This window comes from Thunnus albacares, chromosome 7, assembly GCF_914725855.1.
Source record: "Thunnus albacares chromosome 7, fThuAlb1.1, whole genome shotgun sequence".
NCBI classification, from domain to species: Eukaryota; Metazoa; Chordata; class Actinopteri; order Scombriformes; family Scombridae; genus Thunnus; species Thunnus albacares.
The window spans coordinates 3,537,606-3,558,081 of record NC_058112.1 but is presented as its reverse complement, the minus strand read 5'-3'; the positions used below and the strand labels follow the sequence as shown (position 1 = coordinate 3,558,081).

Below are 20,476 nucleotides of genomic sequence, written 5' to 3'. Positions count from 1 at the left end.
ATAGAAACTAGATGGAGATGTAAAATGATGACAAATATTTGCATATTCACAAATCAGGATTTTTCAATGCAGGAGGAGTCATTTCAGGGTATTTTAACAAGATTATTTTATATATATTTTTATAATTTTTATATACATATCTCAGACCCAATGTATTATTCCAAGCAGAGTCTTTTGAGTGGGGGGGATCTTTAAAAGTATCAAATAAAAAAAATTTAAAAAATGTATATGCAAGAGTGTTATATACATATATATTATTATTGACACATGTAACATGTACACATAATTTCAGTGTTGCTGTTGGTCAAAGTTTAGTTCATATTACCAATGATGTATATTGTTGGTTGGTTTAATATATAAAATGTGTCATATTTTATGAAATATATATGATATAAAATATAAGAAATATTACTTGACCATAGAAAAGATGATGTCTTAAGACAACAATAAAACTGAGTAATTCAGTGAGGTATGAAAATACATTTATAATGCCCTATAAGGCCTATAAGAACTGTGGAAGAGCTGTGGAAGGTGAATATAGTGGGGAACACAGGACGGAGAGCTAATGTGAAGTGTGTGTGTGTGTGTGTGTGTGTGTGTGTAAAGGTGTGGAATTGTAAATGTGTTTGTAGAGGGGAGGAGGGGTATGTGTGTCATGTGTAAGATGAACAATGTTGATAATACTTAGCCTGACACCATCCTAAGATATGTATATATTATTTTATGTATCAAGGCATATGTATTTATCTTGGTAGTAAGACGAAGAAGAAGTAGTATTGTAAGCAAAACTCCACGGTGGAAGGAATGAAATTAAATAATTTTTTTTTTTTTTTTTTTAAAAGTGTCATATTTTATGAGCTGATTATATGATTGGGTGTAAAATATTAATCTAAATAGTAACTGTAGCTGTCACATAAATGTAGTAGAGAAAAAAAGTACAATTTCCCACTGAACTATAGTAGGGTAGAATTATAAAGTATCATAAAATGTAAGTAGTCAAGTAAAGTACAAGTACCTCAAAAAAAATGTACTTATGTACTTAAGTAAATGTCCTTGGTTACTTTCATCACTGTGTATCACCACATGTACTGTAGGTGCTTAGAGCACAAGTATGTCTGAATCAGGTACATCCCTGGAATAACTGGTGAATATATTATTAGCGTATTTTATTATTACTGAAATCAGTAAGTAATTTTAAAAGATGTATCCAGATCACACTTGCAGCTTTACTAGATCAGTGACATAATTTCTCAAAGATAACATGTTTTTTTTTTTTTTTTCATTTCCAACTCTCAGTATATTTAGATGAGCTGATAATATCTGTTGGTTTTGTAGTGCTTCATATTCTTATTTATGATTTAGTTACACACGATATTAATATAGTACGAGACGTGCCTACCTGTTTCACATGAAATCGTACAAGAATGAATTCTCCAGAGGTAATGAATATATTCCCTGTAAAATAAAAGAATGAACAGGCATAGAGAATATGATTATGGTATTGAATGACACTGATTAATACAAATAATTACAATTAGATCACCCACGTCCATGAACAAATGCACATATTCACAGTGCAAAAAAATAAATAAATGTAATATTGGCTTTTGAAGACACTGACATCATGTTTTGATGTTGGGGAATCTTTTTAGACTCCTGCAGGCTGTATTTTACAGACTTGTTGACTACTGTACTTTTTTTCTACCGTGGAGAAGGCTTTAAGAGAGCATTTAGACCTTCATGTTGGGAAATAAAATATGCAAAAGATATGACTGAACACTTCACTAAATAGATCAAAAGTTCAACAAAAAGAGAGTTAAAGGAATTTAGACTTTATTGTAGGTGTCTGGTCAAAATGTTCTGAGAGAGGGGCGGTTTTGGACCTGTGACTTCAGTATTTCTAAAATCATTGCACTGACTTCACCTATCATCACATTCCCTTTTTTTCTTCTGCAATCAATATTATTTATTTATTATTTATATTTAAAAAGGATCAAATTCCTGGATCAACATTCCTCTTAGCTCTACTGAGCATATTAGCACCTTTCAGCTCTTTGTTTTGGTTTTATGGCCTTTATGACTTTACTGACATTTCAGTCTCTGTTTCCAGATGCAGCAGGCAGCTGTTTTCAGTGAAAAAGCTCGCTATATCAAATTAAAGGTGATAATATGTCAGTGTTGTGCTCACAGTTTTTTTTTTTTCTGTTGCTTTCCAGGTGGCTTATTGCAGGTTTATTTAAAATTAAAATAACCATTTTCTGATGGTATACTCCTCCTGTTTTTCTACGTCAAACTGCACAAATCACCATCCTGTTGTGTCTTTACAGAGTAAACAAAATATTTAACATCTTCCTGATATTAAGTCAAAGCCCAATTCATACAAACAAAGTCCCAGTGTAACTCAAATCTGCACATTTCCCTCTTATTTTGTTTAGATTCAATCATGACATTCAGTGAGGGATTTACCTCACCAAGTGAACAGGTGTGATCACAGCTTGTTCTGTTTTACCCCAATCATTCCAGAAAGTGTTTACATTATTGCTCTTCACATCAGTTTGTAGTTCATGATATCTTATTAGAAATGAACCAAGAGATGTAAAGTCACATGTCTGGTAGGTAACTCTTCCATTGGACAGTTTTGGTGACCTCTTATCTGAAGTTATCAGCAGTGCACGGACCTGCAAGAGAAAATTAGCAGCGGTAAGCATCTTCTCTTGTGGTCTCCATCAGCCATACTGTTTTTGACTTTTAAACAAAAAAGCCTTGTAAATTTTCTCTCTGTCTTCTCACCCATCGCTCAACCAGGGTGACTGTCTGTATGTGTGTGTGTGTGTGTTTTAACGTCTCCATATTTTCAGCATGAATCTCTTGTGTTCTTCGTTAGCACGTGTGGGAGGGTGTCGGTCTGTGTGTGTGTATGGGTAAGTGACTGTTTGGGTGTGTGTGTGTGTGTGTGTCCAACGCCGGTCCCACACTCTGCATCACCATTCATCTCAATTTAACAGAGCTCAATGTGTGACTCCTCGCCTGTGTGCATGTGTGCATGTGTGTGTGTGTGTGTGTGTGTGTGCAGCCATCAGAGCCTGTAGATGTATAAATCATTGGTCGAGATTACGGCTGTTTTATTATTCATGATGCAGGCCTTTTATTGCCAGCGATATTTATCTCCTCGCTATCTCCCATGACCTGCAAGAGAAAGAGGGATGAGGGAGGGAGGAAGAGAAGGAGAAAGAGGGAGGAGGGTAAAGTCAGTGTGTTCCTGTGTTCGGAGGGGGGTGGGAGGCTTTCGCTGAGCTGTACATAAATACATTTGTTAAGTGGGCGGGTGTGGTTGAGTATTTGTGTGTGAGCGTGTTTGTGGGTTTTTTTTTTTTTTTTTTTTTGCGAGTGTTACCTTCGATTCTCCAACCGTGAGGCCCAGAAACCACAAGCAGGAGTCCTACTTGTTCCTCTTTTTGTCTTTTATTCCTCTTCACATGTGCATCTTCTTCTCCGTTCTTCTGTTTTGTCTCTCTCTCATGCAGTATTTCTTTCAGTTATGACATCAAAGTCTTTCTGTCCCTCTCATCCTTGTAAAAGACCATCAGTGACGGTGGGTGTGGGCTTGAAACAGACTTGAAACTTTCAAGCAGAGAGGGCAGAGAAACACTGACTTTCAGCTTTGTGTTGTGCAGTTATTTACAACAAGTACAGCCAAGATGTATCTGTTACCACATCGATCATTATTGAGCTACGAATGTGTATTCGATAAGCTTGTGAAACACATAAAATGTTGGCAAAACAATAGTGGGAATGTGGCTGCTGAAACAGAACAAACAGCTTGAAGATGCACTGCCTCTGAAACGCTTCCAGTGGATGTTTGAACTGCGAAAGAGATGTGATGGAGCCGTAGAGCAACCAGAATGTGACGCATCCGCTTCTAGTGGACGTGAGTGGTGAGGTTGATTCATTTACACATAATTAATGGCATCTTCCTCCAGGCTGTCTTTAAAGTTCCTCTCGGGTTATATTCATTTGGAGTAGTGTTATTTTTCAAGCGCAACTAGAATTTAAGTAATTATTAATAAAGATCTAAGACCTAATTCTGCCTCTGAGTCTCTCTTTGGATATCACTACGAAATTTGACTCGCGTGAGTTCTCAGTTTCTGTTGGGGTTTTAATTTCTGTCTATCTAACTCTGTCTGTCTCCTTCTCTCTCTCTTTCACACACACACACACACACACACACACACACACACACACACACACACACACACACACACACCACACAGTCATGTGGAACTAAAGAGGAGCATGTGTCGCAGGTCAGCTTCCCTTTCACCTCACAGGTGGCAGTCACAGCTGTTCATGCACAAGCACGTATTTATAACTGCAGTATGGAGCCCCCTAGTGAAGCTCTGATGCACTGGCCCAGTTTACATTGACTCACTGGTGATCCTAGTTTAATATTTAGACTTTTTAATATTTGCTCTCACACTGTGAATTTGACACTTGATTATATTTTGAGGTTGTAAAATGTTTCCTTTATTTGTTCACTCCAAATGATAAAGAATGAATACACAAAAACATTGTTTCCTGCTATTCCTGTGGCTACATGTCCAGATAAAGAGGTGGACAAAATGTACTGCTGCATCACATTTGTCACCAGTATACACACATAGGCTGATAAGATAATACTAAAGCAGGTTTTCAGCAGCTCAGTAGCAACAGCACAGTATCAAATCAATACCGCTAAAATTACAGTAAAACTACAACAGTCTAACTGTGGATATTGCTGTCTCTTTCTTCTTTCTTCCCTTCTCTCCACATAATACAACACAATGAACTTTAATAAAGACAACATTCCTTTGCTGTGTGTGTCTGGATTTGAAATAATGAAAATTATTGATTTGAAACATCTGTAAGTCAATATTACTCTCTGTCGTCAGGAAGCACGGACAGAAGCGAGCTCAGTGTCGAGTCATTCTGAAGCTTACACCGCCATCTAGTGGCTGACCATGATGGAAGGGTTCAGTGTGCAGGGACTGCAGCAGCGATGGGTCATTGGCACATGTTTTGCAAATAAAAATATTGTATGCATGTGTATAATAGATTGTCTGATTTTTTTTAGATGCAAGACTTTTGGTATTTTGGTATTTTTTTTCTATATCCAATCTATTTTGTTATTAATCCCAAAATATTGAATATGTGCAATAATTTGGGATGATCTCTCTGTAATATTGGGATAGTGAGTTCAAATTACTCATCAGAAAAAACTAAACTTTATATGACCCTTCATCTAAATGTATCTTATGTGTATCGAAAGGCAATTTATTTTGTATTAGCCTCAAGTGTTAATTTTTCATGACGCAATGATCATATCCACTGAACTTGATAGGGAGTGTGGTCAAATGTACCATAGCCATGTTTGTGTCACTGACTGGCTGGAGGAGTGGATAACATCTCAAGTTTTGACCAGGTGAAAAGTGAGAAGATAAAACATACGGTTTAAAATCTTTGCTGAGTCATATTTTTCTATTCTATTAGGCATATTAATAAGCCCACTGCCCCCTATTCCCATCACTCATGCACCTACTGTACAGGTGGATGTTGTTTGTGATGTTGTGGAGATTTTGCTACAGGCTTAATGCTGATGAAGTTTTGGAAAATGCTTTTTGTGGTCTGTTCCTCTCACATCAAGATCAACTGGTGGGTCTGTTTTATTTTTTATAGCAGCTGCTTTTATTTTAATTTAATTTATTACTCATTCTAATGTTAAAAGCTGAGTTATATCAGTGGAGGAGAGGTTTTAAGACTGTCAGCCCACTGGTACAATACTTTAGGGAGAAGTAAGAGATTTATTAAGCAGCTGCTGGTAGTTTAGCCTTCTGATTGTGGTCAGTGGGCTTTAGCAGAGGGTAAAGATTATGTATGGAATAGAAGAAGTATTTATATGTGTATGTATTATATTTATTTATATACAGTATATTATTCACATGTGAAAATAAAGTAATGGATTGGCAACTATAGGAAAATTGTTTGGGTGGGCAGGAAGGCTGAATCTTATGTTTGACTTCTTGGCAAAAATGTAACTCTGTCAGATTAATATAACAGTATTACAACTCATATCACCATTTATAACTAGGAAAAGCATAAGGAAAAGCAAGTGTAACCCCACTTCAAAGTCATTATCTGCAAAACGGGATAATAACTTTTCTTCCTATGACAAGCCAAAAATGTCTGCGCTGTGAAAAAGATCTATTAGATTTTTGAACCATTTCAAACCAACAGGGTCAAATGCTCCTGAGGTTCAAAGTTGTCTAGAGTGATGTTGAAGGTGCTGGGAAGGAGCTGGGTGAGACTTTGTAGGTGCAAAGTGTTTTTAGAGGAGGATGTGGTTTCACAAAAATAAAACTTACTTGCTATTCAGGCTTTTGCGATATTGTGAACCTGATGATTGATAAACCATGTAAGATGGCACATACCAGCCTGGCAACTGAATAGTTGCACGCACTCTCCTACCCTCTCCTTTAAAGTGAGATTATGAAAGAAGAAATATCACAATATTCCTCTTGCAGATTAAATTTGAATTCACAAGCAACACATTGCAGCCTCCTACGAGTCAATACACTGGTGGCTTTTCTACGACTACTACCAGTGCTACAGCGTTACCTGGTCTGGTATGACCAGTAGCTTATGGTGGCTAATGATAGCTACAGTAATGTTAGTGAACTTTAGAAAGATATTGCTATAACTGGTATTAAGTAGCGTACTGCAGGTGCTACTTGATGAATAACTAACGTTAATACATTTGCACTAAATTTATTTGAAGCTTTACTATCACTTGACAACCTCTCTACACAGTTTTTGGGCTGAGAATCAGGCTGTGTTAATGCAGAGCCCCTCCACTGTGACATGCGCAGGTTGTGTGATGTGTTATGTCTGCTGTGGAGGGAGGGTGTGGATCAGTGTCACATCCCCAATACATCACCTCTGTTTCTATCCTTTAAGTGGCAAAGAATGATAATGAATAAGAACCTCACTCCATGAAAGAGTATTTTTTGATAAATTATATTAATTTCAGATAAAAGATGGATTTCTTGAGGTAGATTTAGAAATGAATTAGGGTCATGAATATGGGATCATAGAGATTTGAGTCAATGTAGTTTGTTGTAAAAATACAATTGAAAAAAAGCAGAATTTGATATTTTGTATTCAAACTTTTTGATTCAACCTTTATATTCATTAATAAATTAAGATGACATATTGTATTTTGTAAGAAAAAAATGAGTTGGGACTAATGTCTTGAATTTATGGTATATTAAAAAAAACAACATTTTTATCTATATTGTATTGTGTAGTATTTTGTGTAAAGAGATGATTGTAATATGATTATGAGTACCTTGTATTTATGGTGATTGATATGACTAATTGATGAACATAAAGAAGCCAGAAACAACCTCACCACCCTGATGAAGGCAAGATAGCCAACAACATTTTGGCAATAAAGCTTGGTATGTTAGAGAAGAGCTGTACAATGTGTTTAATTTTGATGGAAATACATCCAGGTTTGGTAGGTAATTTCTAATAATGCAGAGTGACAAGGGCTATGTAGAAATATTTACTGCAGAATGGGATGAGGTTTAAAATTCATTTAGAAATTCAAAACTATTCAAATAATAGTGGCATCTTTAAAACAGCAATAATTCCTTAATGTATAGTAATTAAATAGTTAAACTGATTTTGTGTATGTTTTTGGAGTGTCTTTTAGTCCTGTTTTATTAAAATTCCAAACCATCATTAAAGGTGCTATATGTAGAATTGTGAGACAATTTACATGTATTAATAGTTTTTTATTGACAATGAGTGAACGGGCAGTAATGTAACATAAAAAATGAGACCTTCCCCGACTTTCTCGGTTGTCCGTAACAGCCTGTGGACTGATTTCTATGTGAAGCACCCGCGCCGGATTTTCAGCGAAAATCCAAAGGATGTGACGTTTTTGCGCGCTCCCAAGTGTCTTGCCTCTCTCCCGCTAACATCAACAAATGACCGGCATAATGACACAACAACACAACAAAAACAGTGCTATCCAACTAGAAACACCCTGCAGATATTAGCTCTCCAGCTAATGAGACAGCTAGCTGCCTCCATCAACCTCACATTTCACAACAAAACACCCCCGCAATGACAAGTTGCCCACTCTTGACTACAGCTTATTTAACAGCCACAGGTGTCACTAATGAGAGGGAATTTCTGATTCCTACATACAGAACCTTTAAACACATCTCACTTTTACATGTCTCACAATACTTTCAATTGGCATCTTGACTTTGGAGGTTTACGATTCTACACAAACTTCTCAAATAAATAAGATTCCACCGTTTTCCTACTGAATTTAACACCTGTTTGTGATGATCATGTGTTTTAAGTGAAACGTAGCAAATGTAGCAATACACTGACTGTCCCTCAGTAAAACAAAATTAGATATAACTGACAAAATATTCAAAAAAATACTACAACACCTTCCTCTTTGTCCTATACTCATTAAAGTACAGTATGTCAAGGCCAGATTAATCCCCCAAGGGGCTCTAGGGCAAAAATTTGTTGTTAGGCCCCCATTGACTGCCACTATACATAAAAGTATTCTAGAGCTGAAATGACTATATCATTAATCAATTAGTCGGTAATTAATCTTTTGTCATTTTTTAAGCAAAAATGCCAACAATCTCTGGGAGCAGTTCTCAAATATGATCTCAAATTTGCCAGTTTTCCATGATAGTAAACACAACATCTTTGGGTTTTTGACTGTTGAACATACAAAACAAGAAATTTGAATATGTTAATTTAGGTTTCAAAGAACAGATCAGCATTTTTCATCTGGTTGGTAATCCAGCCTTGCTAAATGTACATATTTGTGGTGTGTGCATGAATGTTCCTTTGCCATATCCTTGTAGATGACACGTCTGTGAGGTTCAGGTGCTACTGCTTCATTGTGCATGAGAAGTGTGTGCATCTATGGACAGTAGTGTGTGTGTCTTCACCCAGCACTGCATGGCAAGGCTGTGCAGTGGCAACAGAAGCCTGTACTATGAAGCAGGATTTGGGGTTAGCAAAGTAACTTCAGGTTTAACTCTGGGTGTTTAGGGTTATGATAGTGGTTCATTTCTTACTGGGTTACATCGCCATGGTAACTTATGCTGAACAGCTAACCTGAACAGGTTAACTTCAGAGGATCGGATCACAACCTGTCAACATCCCGACCACTTCCCAATCAGATCACAGGAAAAAAAGAGTCATAATTCTTATAGGATCCCAACATGGACAAAAATCCTGAGTTTAGAATAAAGTGACAAGTAAAAAAGAGCGATATTTTTTCAGGTCAGTAGACCTAGTAGTTGTTCCAGGCTTTCTATTTCCACTCTGGTTTGGAAAGAGCTTCTAACAAACACAGAGAATGTTTACGACATTAAACACATAATGATGTCACTTGTAATTGACAACCCCGCCTCTTTCACATGAACATGCACGCAAGTGGAAAACCCAGAGTTGACTGAGCTAGTTGATAAGCAGCTTGCAGCGGACATTTGTGACCTGACAATTTTCAGCTGAAATCAATCTATGTTTATGCTCACAAATAATCATTTTTGTGGTCATTTTCTAGAACCTTCTCCGCATATGAATTGATATAATTAAATTATTATCTAGCCCTTATTCAAATACATTTCCAGTTGGCTTTTGACTGGCCCAGTTTAAAACAGTGGCTATCTGAAGGGACCCTGGACAAATTACACCTCACCCTAAAAAAACTCCAACAAAAAATAAACAATATTCCTTTGCTCAGCCCACACAGGCTTGCTGTATGGGATCCATGTGACTGAACCCATATGGTCCCACATTATGTATTTAGCGTCAGTCCATGTCCAACTTTGTCCACAGTCCTTTGTTATAATGCTAATTTTGGTTAATCTATAAAAAGCTTCTGTGCTGTGTTTGTTGTTTCACTTCTTAGAAATAATAAATATATCATGTTTATAGTCCTCTATATGGAGCAGTATTTCCTGTAATCTGTAGAAAATTCAATGAGAAAGTGGACCTAAACCACTGACCAGTGCTACATAGTATTGTGTAAAAGTTTCAGGCACTTTAGATGTTTAGATTCTTATCTATAATGCAATACCATCAGGGAGGCCTCGGATCAGTCCCAAATTCATTCTGCAGCATGACAATGACCCCAAACATACAGGTCATAAAGAATTATCTCCATTGACAAGAAGAGCAAGGAGTCCTGCAACAGATGGTCTGGCCCCTGCAGAGCCCTGATCTCAACATCATGGAGTCAGTCTGGGATTACATGAAGAGACAGAAGCAGCTGAGATGCCTAAATCCACAGAATAAAGGATCACCAGAAAGACCACTTTAGCTGATATTGTGGGCTACGTTATTGGTGTAAATTCCCTTACAAATTTGCAATGAATCAAATTACCAGAACTAACTGACGCGCAGTGAACGTAGTGCTAGTGCCAGCTAACCTCTGTGCAATATTCTGACCAATGACTATATGCAACCTTTTTGTGCCTTGAGTCTGTCTTTTGAATATATATATTTTTTTACTTTTTACATTTTGTTATATTTTATCTCATTTCATATTTATTTATTTACTGTCTTTCTGTACTGGAGCCTCCCAGCCAAAGTATTTCACATGATTGTACTTATATAACCGGAGTGACAATAAACATCTTGAATCATGGATGAACTGCAGACTCCTGCTGTACTGACTGCAGCAAGCAATACCTTCACACAACCACGAGGGGGCAAAGCCGCACATATTTCGACTGTTTGTAGATTGTTTGGCCTGTCAGGGCCTGCACAGCTGCGCTGCTGCACAGCTGCACACTCACTCACTTTTAGAGCAATTTACCATTCGCTGCTAATCAACGCAGTCTAAAAACCCGTTATGTCAGTACAGAGTTGTCGGTCTCATCTCACGGGATCTCTACGGTTTTGATGTCGTAAGAACATAGGTCACCATTCATGCAGCTTGTTGTCAAAAACCCTCCAAAGATAACCATCGGGTACTCGCCGTGGCGAAGGGTACTCTTGACTGTCGTGTTTTGATGACGCCTTCACTGGGACTTTCCGGATACGTCACTCTGAGCTTCCGAGTTATTAGCTCGCTCTGCCTCTGTGTTCATGTCGATTAGACACCGCAAACAGCGCTGCGTTGCTCTGGACTACACACCAAAAGACACCATGAAAACGCCAAAGAGCCCCAACAGCGCCGAGAGGTTTGAATATTGAGACGCCGTTGTCAGGAGCGACGGTCCGACCGAGAGGCGGAATGTCAACAACGCGGCCCCTCCTCGGGATGAGACGAGTCACCGAGCTAACGTGCCCGGAGCAGCCGACCAGCAGGCTGCCTGCGTCCGCTGGGAGGCAGCAGCAGGAGGCCCCCCCGACAGTGGACGAGTTTACTGTCCTAGAGGATAAAGAAGATGAGCTGAAATGTGCCAAGCCTCGAGTGGAGCAGGTTTTTAAAGTAACGTTCACCATCATCGGTCTGTTGGATCACACTGGACAACCGCACGGCAGCAAAACATCCCGGCAGATATGGCTTCAGCTCAAAGGAAACAGAGACGACGTGTCCAAAGCAAAGGTGAGGTCGTGTAACACTTTCACTTGTAATGCCCGTAAATAGCCAACTGCTCAATGTGAAGCAGAGTTGATTTTTATTACAAGCTCAGACCAAATGACCACTACGCAGGCTGTAACTTTACATTTCACCATGAACAGGTGTATCAGTGTCCTGTGATTAACAGCAGTTTCTACTGTTTCATCACAGACATATTTAACTTATATAACCCAGAGCTCTGAGATGATATAAAAGTGAAGTTAGATGTATGGTCTGACTTTTGTTGTGTTTTTTCTAGGACACTACAGGAAAAGTGCTAACTGCTTAAGTTGTTATAGCATCAATGAATGTCTGGACGAACAGACATAACACCCACTCTTAATTTAGTCAAGATAGTCTATGAAAGTAACCATGGTAATAACGTCCCCCTAGCATCATTACAGTACTGATAGAGTGGTGGCCTGTCAGAAATGTCATGACATTTTGTCAGCTTACAGTCAGCATCAGTCTTGTCAGTGGCTAACAAGTCACCTACATGTCTCAGCCTGGTCACTTCACTTTCAACATGATTTTTATGAGTTTGTGGCTGTTGTACATTTAAATGAAGACACATGTTAACATCCTGCTGTTGTTTGTTGTCAGACTTTATACACATAGTTTCATAGTTCTGTGAAACAAAACACTTAGTACTGAATTAGCTAACTAACATAGTGTGTGATTAGGGGGGGAATAAAGTTAAATCATAATAAAGCACCAACATAGTAACAGGTGATTCTGTGACTAATGATGAAACAGAAAACTCAGGAAAACGTGCGATTCAATCGGCAGAATCATTTTTTGAATTATTAGACAGCTGAACTGGGATTAAACATTGTGTAACAAAGTCTCTGCACTATCATTTATCATGAATGTGTGCTCATTATAATGACATCATTGACATGGACAGTGTATTGTGTTAGTATTCCTGGCTGGGGATGTCCATATAGGATGTTTTTAAATACTGATCTGTTATAAAACTGTATCTGACTTGTAGATACATATGAAGCTGTGATTACAATAGATGTAGACACTATATCATACACATTTAATAACCAACCAAAAGTGTCCAAATGTATCTGACATTGCAGAAGAGGCTGGTTGTACTCCTGGATAAGCAACGCTCAGTATGAGCGAATCACATCATCTCTCGCACTAGTCAACTCGAAACCCACCCGTCAATTTAAAAATCATGTGGGCCTGAGGTGCATGTAGAGTTTATATTGTATACTACTCTTACTAATCCGAAACATCTGTCAGCATCTGTAAAATGTAATTTTTTTCCTGTGTGATTTCCCGTACAAGAGAATACTTCACACTTCTGCATCTGTGTCATGGGTGTCTCTCTCTCTTGTGTATAAGTCGCTCCCTCTGTAAACAGCTGTTGAATGCTCTGCCGGTCAACCGAGATCATGATGCGGAAATGGAAATTTCACCATCAGCCGGTTCAATTGATGATAAGGATGACATAAAACACCTTCTCGTGGGGCTGCAGAAGTAATCACTTCATAACCCACACCAATATATTAAGATTACTGTCGTTTGGGGAATCACTGCCATGATTCCCATGTCGACTTTTCTTGTAAATGTAGTTTCAAGAGTCGACAGTTAACTTTTGCCACATGATTGAAACTCTCTTCTTACCATGTGCCACACTTTACACAGCATCAGCAAGTTGTCAGTGTGTAGGTGTTTGCTTGACTTACAGAAGAAGCAATATGGTTTTGTGAAAAATGAGTTTAGTTTTTGTTAAAGTGGTATCTAGTCTGCATGTAGTTTGTCCACGTTTTGACATCTTTGTTTTTGAGAATTCTGCCTCCATGCCAACACAATGGAGGTGAATGAAATGTCATCTGCGGTGCTTTTAAAGTATTTAAAACTTACATTAAAGACTTTAACAACAGCATCTGTGACAGTAAACAGTGTTCCTGTCACTCTGGATAAACCCACAGACAGGATCCAGCCAGTAAAGTGGTAAAGAACAGGATTTCTAAATCAGGGACATTTTATGAGGACGCAGGTTAGTCCTTACTGTAGGTTTATTCTGATAAACGTTCGTGTCGGGGAGGCACGGCAGGGACTAAGTCTGTGATCATGTTCTGCTTTCAGTTAGTAATTTTACTCACGAATATGCATCAAGTGAGTAAACAAAACACCTACTGATAAGTTTTAATCTCATGGACTTTGACCATTACAAATCACACAACTAAGTAGAGTTAGTTCCCCCCCAAAAAAACTCTAACTCAACACTACATTTCTATATTTAGTCGTATTTGAATTATTAAAAACCAAAGTACCAGCAGCTAGGTTATCTCAGTCCATCTGGTTATTGCAGAGGGGCCAGAGCTACTGGAAATCCCGACTCGTTTTTATTGGTTGTTTCACTTTAAAAAGCCACGCCCCAAATATTTGAGAGCAGGTTCTCTTTCGACACCGTGACATCCTTTCTTTTTCTCTCCCTCTGCGTCACTATTGAGTCATTTAACATTCTCAGTACTGAGTTTTTTTTTCTTCTTACACATAAAGAAATGTGACACAGTATCTGTAAGGAAGTTGCTGCACCCACCTGCAGCTGATTCATCCAAACATTTCCCACACCAGGAGATTCCCTGAATCAATGACAGTGTTTAGTTTCAGCACGTGTCAGCTCTACTGCTCTATAGTGAGGTGTGGGGGTGTATGTTTGTATGCTTCTGAACTAAGAGAGCACATACAAGCAGTTTTGGCACCAAAAGAAATGTGTATATTTCATTTTTGCTTGATGTGTTTCATTCAGAATTTTGCGGAACTCTATTATATTTTTTTTTAGCATGTGTTACTAAAATAGTTCTGTAGAACTTGTTTGGCCTCTGTAGTTTTTACCAGATCATTTTTATTAGCTACTCTGTGGTTTTGTCGCCCTTTTTTGAAAAGGCCACATGCACACATAACAATACCGTGAATGTATTTATAGCTGTTTTATTGTTCTAATTAACGACGCCATTGTTCACTAACATGCTATTACAGTTGTTCTTCTTCCTTTGTCGTGCAGGAATACGTGAGAGGGCTGTGTGACCCAGAACTACAGAAAGAAGAGCGGTACCCGGTGGACATGCACTGTATCTTCGCCGGAGCCTGGGGCCTCTTCCTGGACAGACTCATACGAGACACAAGCGCTGAGGTTCTGGTGCCTGAGCCGGGCCGACTGCGGCTGTTGGGCCGGGCTGAACCTGTAGTGATGGCCCAGAGCAGAGTCCAGCAGTTTGTAGCACTTTTCCAGGTAGGGTTAATCATAAGCTGTGATCACACATAATGCTATTGGAGTTTTGTTGTGAATGTGGTGATGGAAGGACACTTTTTTTTTTTTTAGTGTATATAGAGAACCTGAAAACTTTACTGGGAATTTTGAATTTTGGCTTTACAGCAACTTTCTCACTGTCCCACTGAAAAGCAAAAAAAGTATTGTAAAGCATGATACTTTGTGGTAATCTATCTGTGTGTTTGTGTTCAGGAGAAGCGAAGTCTACCAAGTGACAGAGAGCCAGCAGTGAAACGAGCATTCAAGTCCTTTGTGGAGGAAAGAGATGATAAGTACACTATGGAGCTTCTACTGCTGCCCAGTGCCCTGAAAGAAGAGTTACTGGGACTGGCTCACAGCCCCACCAGCACAAACACCATGGTGAGTGTGTACATTTTTTTAACGTGAGTCATTACAGTACAGCACCCCAAACTACAAAACTCTTAGAGTAGCTTTGGATACTTGCAGCAAATGTAGAAAATCAAAGAAAGTAACTGCTTTGGGTAGTTAGAGATGTATGATGTCACATTGTAATATTTCGTTTGATGATACTTAAAACTTGGGTAGTGTATTTGCTGTGACAGAACTCAACCAAAAACTACAAATTCTGGATCGTGTGTTTTGTAGTTAAAGGAGCAGTGTGTAGGATTTAGTGGCGTCTAGCAGCAAGGTTGCAGATAGCAACCGAGTGAATCCCCCTCCCCCTCACCAAGTGTGTAGGAGAACCTACAGTGGCCGTGAAACTTGTGAAAAACGGGAAAGGCCCTCTCTAGAGCCAGTGTTTGATTTGTCCATTCTGGGCTACTGTAGAAACATGGTGGTGCAACATGGTGAGCTCCTGGAAGAGGAAATGCTCCCTATAGATATAAAGAGCTCATTCTAAGGTATAGAAAACACAACAATTCTTATTTTCAGGTGATTTTACACTAATTAAAACATGTTTATGAATATCATATTCCATTTCTACCAAGTCTGTTCCACTAGATGCCAATAAATTCTACACACTGCACCTTTAAGTAACTGTATTTGTGCTAAGATAATCTTATTAATCTTACTGTATTATTTATTAACAAATAAGAATGAATGCTCAACAAAGAATGGATATTCTTTGTTGTTATCTTTACTGGGTTTATTGCTGTGAAATGTCTCAACTTAACTGATGTGAATTTCCTTCCTGCTCTTATCTGTGAAGGCCTTTTTGTCCTTGGCTGCAACATACATTTAAATGAGTCACAACAAGGCAGGTTGTTTTTGTTTCTCTTCCACAGAGAGCTCACATATCCAAGAACGAAACATGTCTGAGACAGCGTACTCTCTCCATGTACGATATACACTTTAACCTAATCCCAGGGTCGTTAAATATTGACATAACTAATGAAATATTTCAGGGTGTTTAAAGATAAGGGCTTCAAAGGGTGTGAATAAAGTAAGTTGACTAGTCTTAAAGATGTGTGATTACACAGTGAAACTCTTTGTTTGTCATTTGTGAAGTAAGTAAAAGAGAAAACATACCTCTTCTTTTACAATGCTCTGGTTCTTGAAAGGAGAACCATGTAGGGTACACAGGAAAGTCCACAATGAATGCTGGTCATGGCAAGTGTTCATGTGTGAGGGGAACTTTTACTGTACTTTCTAAACCGCGGTGTGTTTCCTCTCCCAGGCTCAACTGAACCAGACACTGCATCCCAGCATGGCAGAGGTCGACCAAGACCGCTCACAGAGTAGCACCCCTGTGACAGAACTCTCCAACCGCATCCTGGACACTAGCTTTGAGGAGAAAGGGACTGGGGCAGCATCTGTCGGAGGTGGAGGTGGTAAAGCAGCAGCAGCAGCATCAGCAGCAGCGGGAGGAGGGATAGGTTTGGGCCCCGAGGCCGTCCTGCTGAACGGCACTCGGCCTTCGCACAAGCGGCGCTCATCTGAGAGCGAGACTCGGGACACAAAGAGACAGTACTCTCTGGAGCGGAGGGACGAGTCGCCGGAGAGAGCGAGGGAGAGGGAGCGACAGAGGGACAGAGAAGGCCGGGGGGGCAGTAGCAGCTGTAGATCCAAAACCCCCTGTGCTTCGTCGTCCCTCTCCTCCTCCTCCTACTCCTCCTCAGCTAAAGCAAACACAGTAGTCGGTCCAATCATGTTGGACTCAAGCGAGGGCGCCGCAGACGACGGGGAGACAGTCAGCCCAGAGACCAACCTCCGCTGCTTGGTCAACTTCTTCAGGTGGAAGTCATAATACTTTGAAACATTTGCATGGGATCTGATCATTAATATATTAGAGATGTTAAGAATTACTTGTTCCCTGAAACTTTATCAGTTCCTCTTGTCGTTAGTCAGGAACAAGAGGAGTTAGATTTTGCATTTCAATCCCGTATTGAAGGTTTTGTATCTTGCATATGATTTAACACTGTTGTTAAATGTTGCAAAATAAAGCTGTTGAAACTCTTTTTTGTTTTGTTTTTCAGAACAATGGGTTACCAGCAGGAAGTCGTAGAGCGTGTCGTCAAGGAGACAGGACAGACAGAAGATACCTTCCTCCTTCTGGAGAAGATCGTCGAGGAATCGAAGCGTTGTGAAGAGGGGTTAAAGAGGGGGGAAAAAGAAAGACCGTTGAACTCTGTGCACTCCCCAGACACTCCCTCCTCATCATCATCCTCATCTTCTTCTACGGTCTCTCGATTCAGAGAGAAGGAGCGTGAGCTGAACAGAGCCTTGGTAGACCCGGGCAGGTCGAAAGAGAACATTAAGCCCAACCTGTATGGAGGCAGTAGTAACGGTCTGGGGCACCGGAGGCAGTGCAGCGGCAGCGAGACCAGCACTCAGCAGGTACCATCCAACTCACTAAAACTTAAACTTTAGAAATATAATGTGACCACCTGCACTATGAGATGAGGTGAAAAGTTCCAGTCAAAGACCATTTTTAAGTCCCTCGCTACCTTTTTGAAGGTTTGAAATAATAGTTAGAGTTAGAGTAACACAGTCTAGATGTACAGTGACTTATTTGTCTTTGCGTTATACATTTACTGATACTTATTTGTTTCAGAAGATTTAAAATGGTATTAATTATGGTTTGCATGCTGTTTTGCTCCCTATAAAAAAAATAAATAAATGAAAATCTCATTTCAGGCCATCACTATCAGGAGGAGCTCTAGTGCTCAAGGAGGAGCAGGAAACTACGAGGTCATAACCATCGATGACGACGACGTCACCCCCACGGATACCAAAGCAGCAGATAGCAGGACGTCCCGGATGATGACGGTGGCACATCTTGACGCCCAGTCTGGATCCAGAACAGACTACCTGGCGCGGGGAGGCAGCGTCTCACAGAGGGACTACTTGACGAGAGGCGGGACTCAGACTTTGGGGGGATCGGTGAAAGTCGAGAGCGTGACGGCGCTACGCAGCACGCCTCAGTGGCTGACTGCCACCACCACCTCCTTGGCTTCAACCCCCAGTGTAGGTATTACCTTAACATGCCGGTTTGCTTCCCATGTCGCCATGAACTCAGTCCCCCTGCAGTGATTCACCACATGATGTTGTAAAGTTAATGGGTTCGCCTCTAAGGCTCTTGTTAAATTTGGGAATTTTTGGAAAATCCTGAGAAAGGGAATTTGACTTCAGATGACTCCTACATGACCCCTGATGAATCATTTCCCGTTGTAGACTAAATGTTTAAAGAATGAGTTTTTCCTCTGGATGAAACCGATGATGATGCAACATTCATCTTTAGAAATACAAACAGTTGAGCTAATAGACAGCACAAAAATGTCAGAAGGAAATCACAGTATTTATCTTTGGATTTCATCTGCCCTGTGCTGTCATGAATTTTGAACTAGCAGCATTATTTTTGTATAACTTTTCTCTATAAATAAAGTTTTCAATTTGTTTGACTATGACCAACCTTGACATAGAGGTATGTCAGAAAAACATCCATACATATCCAGATATATATTTTATGTCGTCAAAAGGCTTAAAATATTAACCATATCTTTACCATATCACTTTTTCCACACACAAATTTGCATTACTGAGCTGAGAATGAGCTAAAATCTTAAACATGTCCACACAGAGCAAAGGCTTGCACGTTTTTTTTGTCACGGTTCATGTCATGAATCACTTCCTTGTCTTTCTGTTATTTTACAAAAAAAAAAAAAAAATCTTTACTTTTCCTCCTCCAGTCAGCTCAGACCATCACCCGGCCCTCGGCCTCTCACTATCAGACCATCGGCCACATGGGGTTTCACGGGGGCGGAGTCAGACATCCTCCCGCGAACGACCCCCAAGCGCCCCCGGTGACCGGCTTGGCTCGTTTCCACCAGTCGTTGAGGACCCCCTACACTCTGAAGCTGCCCAATGAGCCAGGACGTCCGGAGCTCAGACACATCATCATAGACGGCAGCAACGTGGCTATGGCGTGAGTCTGCACATACGAACACACACACACACACATGCATAAGCCAACACAGTATAAGCTGTAAAAATGGAAGTTGCACAGCAGTAGGAAACTTTCCTGTGGCAGAAGAAAAATTGCAAACCACATTGGTGTAGATTCCAATAGCAGATAAAAGATTTTAACCAGAAAATCTATCCGATACACAGAATCAATCATGCAGTTTATATCCCCAAGCTAACGTTCAAATAATGATCTAGTAGTTGCTAGACTCAGAACCTCAGAGAGCAAAGAGTTTGATTTGTTTAATAATCTCTCTCGCATCTCCGCGCTCGGGGCCCTTATCGCAGTTCTTGATCAGGTGTCATTCTCAACAGCGTAGTAGATGTTCGTCGGGGGATTTTTGAAAGTTTTTTCAGATTGTTTGTTCTAAGTCTGTCGATTCATATTGTTATTATAAGTGTCTGACAAGGACGTACAGAGAATGAAACTCATTTGTTTACCTTTCGCTCGATCCCGTCTGTTTTGTCGGCGCGTCTCACCAAGTCTCACTCGAGGAGAAGTCTCATTCTGAAATACTGTGAGAGTTGTTGCAGGGTGACACGCTGAATGTTCAGCCATGACTTTGAAAATCTTTTTGATAACACTAAGATACACTTTCTGTACTCCCAACACAACAAACTATTCCCGGCACTCCGTGTTTCCACCGTCGTCTTCCTGCAACAACTTTTGCGAGATTTCAGAATAAAATGTTTTATTTCTCTGTAGGATCGTTTCCATAATGTTGTCAGACACAGTCTGAGCCTGTCAGCGGTAAAAACAAGCACTTTTTTTTTTTTAGTGAACATGCATGGAAGGGGCACTATCGGATTACATCACAGCCTTTTTTTGCAGCTGCCAGCTAAAGCGCTCTCACTCGATACTGGACCGATTTCAAAAACTGTTGTCCCCATCGATTACTTAGACACAAAGTTTTGCCTTAACTTCTTTACAAAGCAGGAATGAAAGATTCTATCTACTTTCAGTGAAAATCAGAACGATGGGAAATGGACGCAGGGGAACAGTCTTGACGCCCCAACCTCTGGTTTGGTATCAACATGCATCACACATAATGGCACCTTGAGTTGAGAAGAACCATAGTGATGGTAAACGTAGGTTTTGCAGTGAC

At 39.8% G+C, this 20,476-nt stretch overlaps 1 protein-coding gene and 1 long non-coding RNA gene across 4 annotated transcripts in view; one reads left to right on the top strand and one right to left on the bottom strand.

Moving 5' to 3' along the window:
* Positions 1–1,398: 1,398 nt before the first annotated feature.
* On the bottom strand, positions 1,399–11,099 carry LOC122985590. 3 transcript variants are annotated; one of them, XR_006404156.1, is made up of 3 exons: positions 11,009–11,099; positions 3,395–3,621; positions 1,399–1,455 (listed from the first exon to the last, which is right to left on the bottom strand). It is a non-coding gene; the product is annotated as an uncharacterized LOC122985590 (long non-coding RNA). The 3 variants fall into 3 exon arrangements; XR_006404155.1 differs by lacking the exon at positions 1,399–1,455 and adding an exon at positions 2,496–2,678; XR_006404154.1 differs by lacking the exon at positions 1,399–1,455 and adding an exon at positions 2,710–3,186.
* Positions 11,025–20,476, top strand: part of n4bp1 (nedd4 binding protein 1) — a 20,546-nt gene continuing 11,094 nt past the window's right edge. Inside the window, exons 1-7 of the mRNA XM_044356361.1 lie at positions 11,025–11,635; positions 14,679–14,906; positions 15,138–15,305; positions 16,585–17,141; positions 17,384–17,744; positions 18,045–18,374; positions 19,097–19,332. Of these exons, the coding sequence (XP_044212296.1) occupies positions 11,321–11,635; positions 14,679–14,906; positions 15,138–15,305; positions 16,585–17,141; positions 17,384–17,744; positions 18,045–18,374; positions 19,097–19,332 (2,195 nt within the window). The 5' untranslated portion in view covers positions 11,025–11,320. The remainder of the gene's footprint in view (positions 11,636–14,678; positions 14,907–15,137; positions 15,306–16,584; positions 17,142–17,383; positions 17,745–18,044; positions 18,375–19,096; positions 19,333–20,476) is intronic.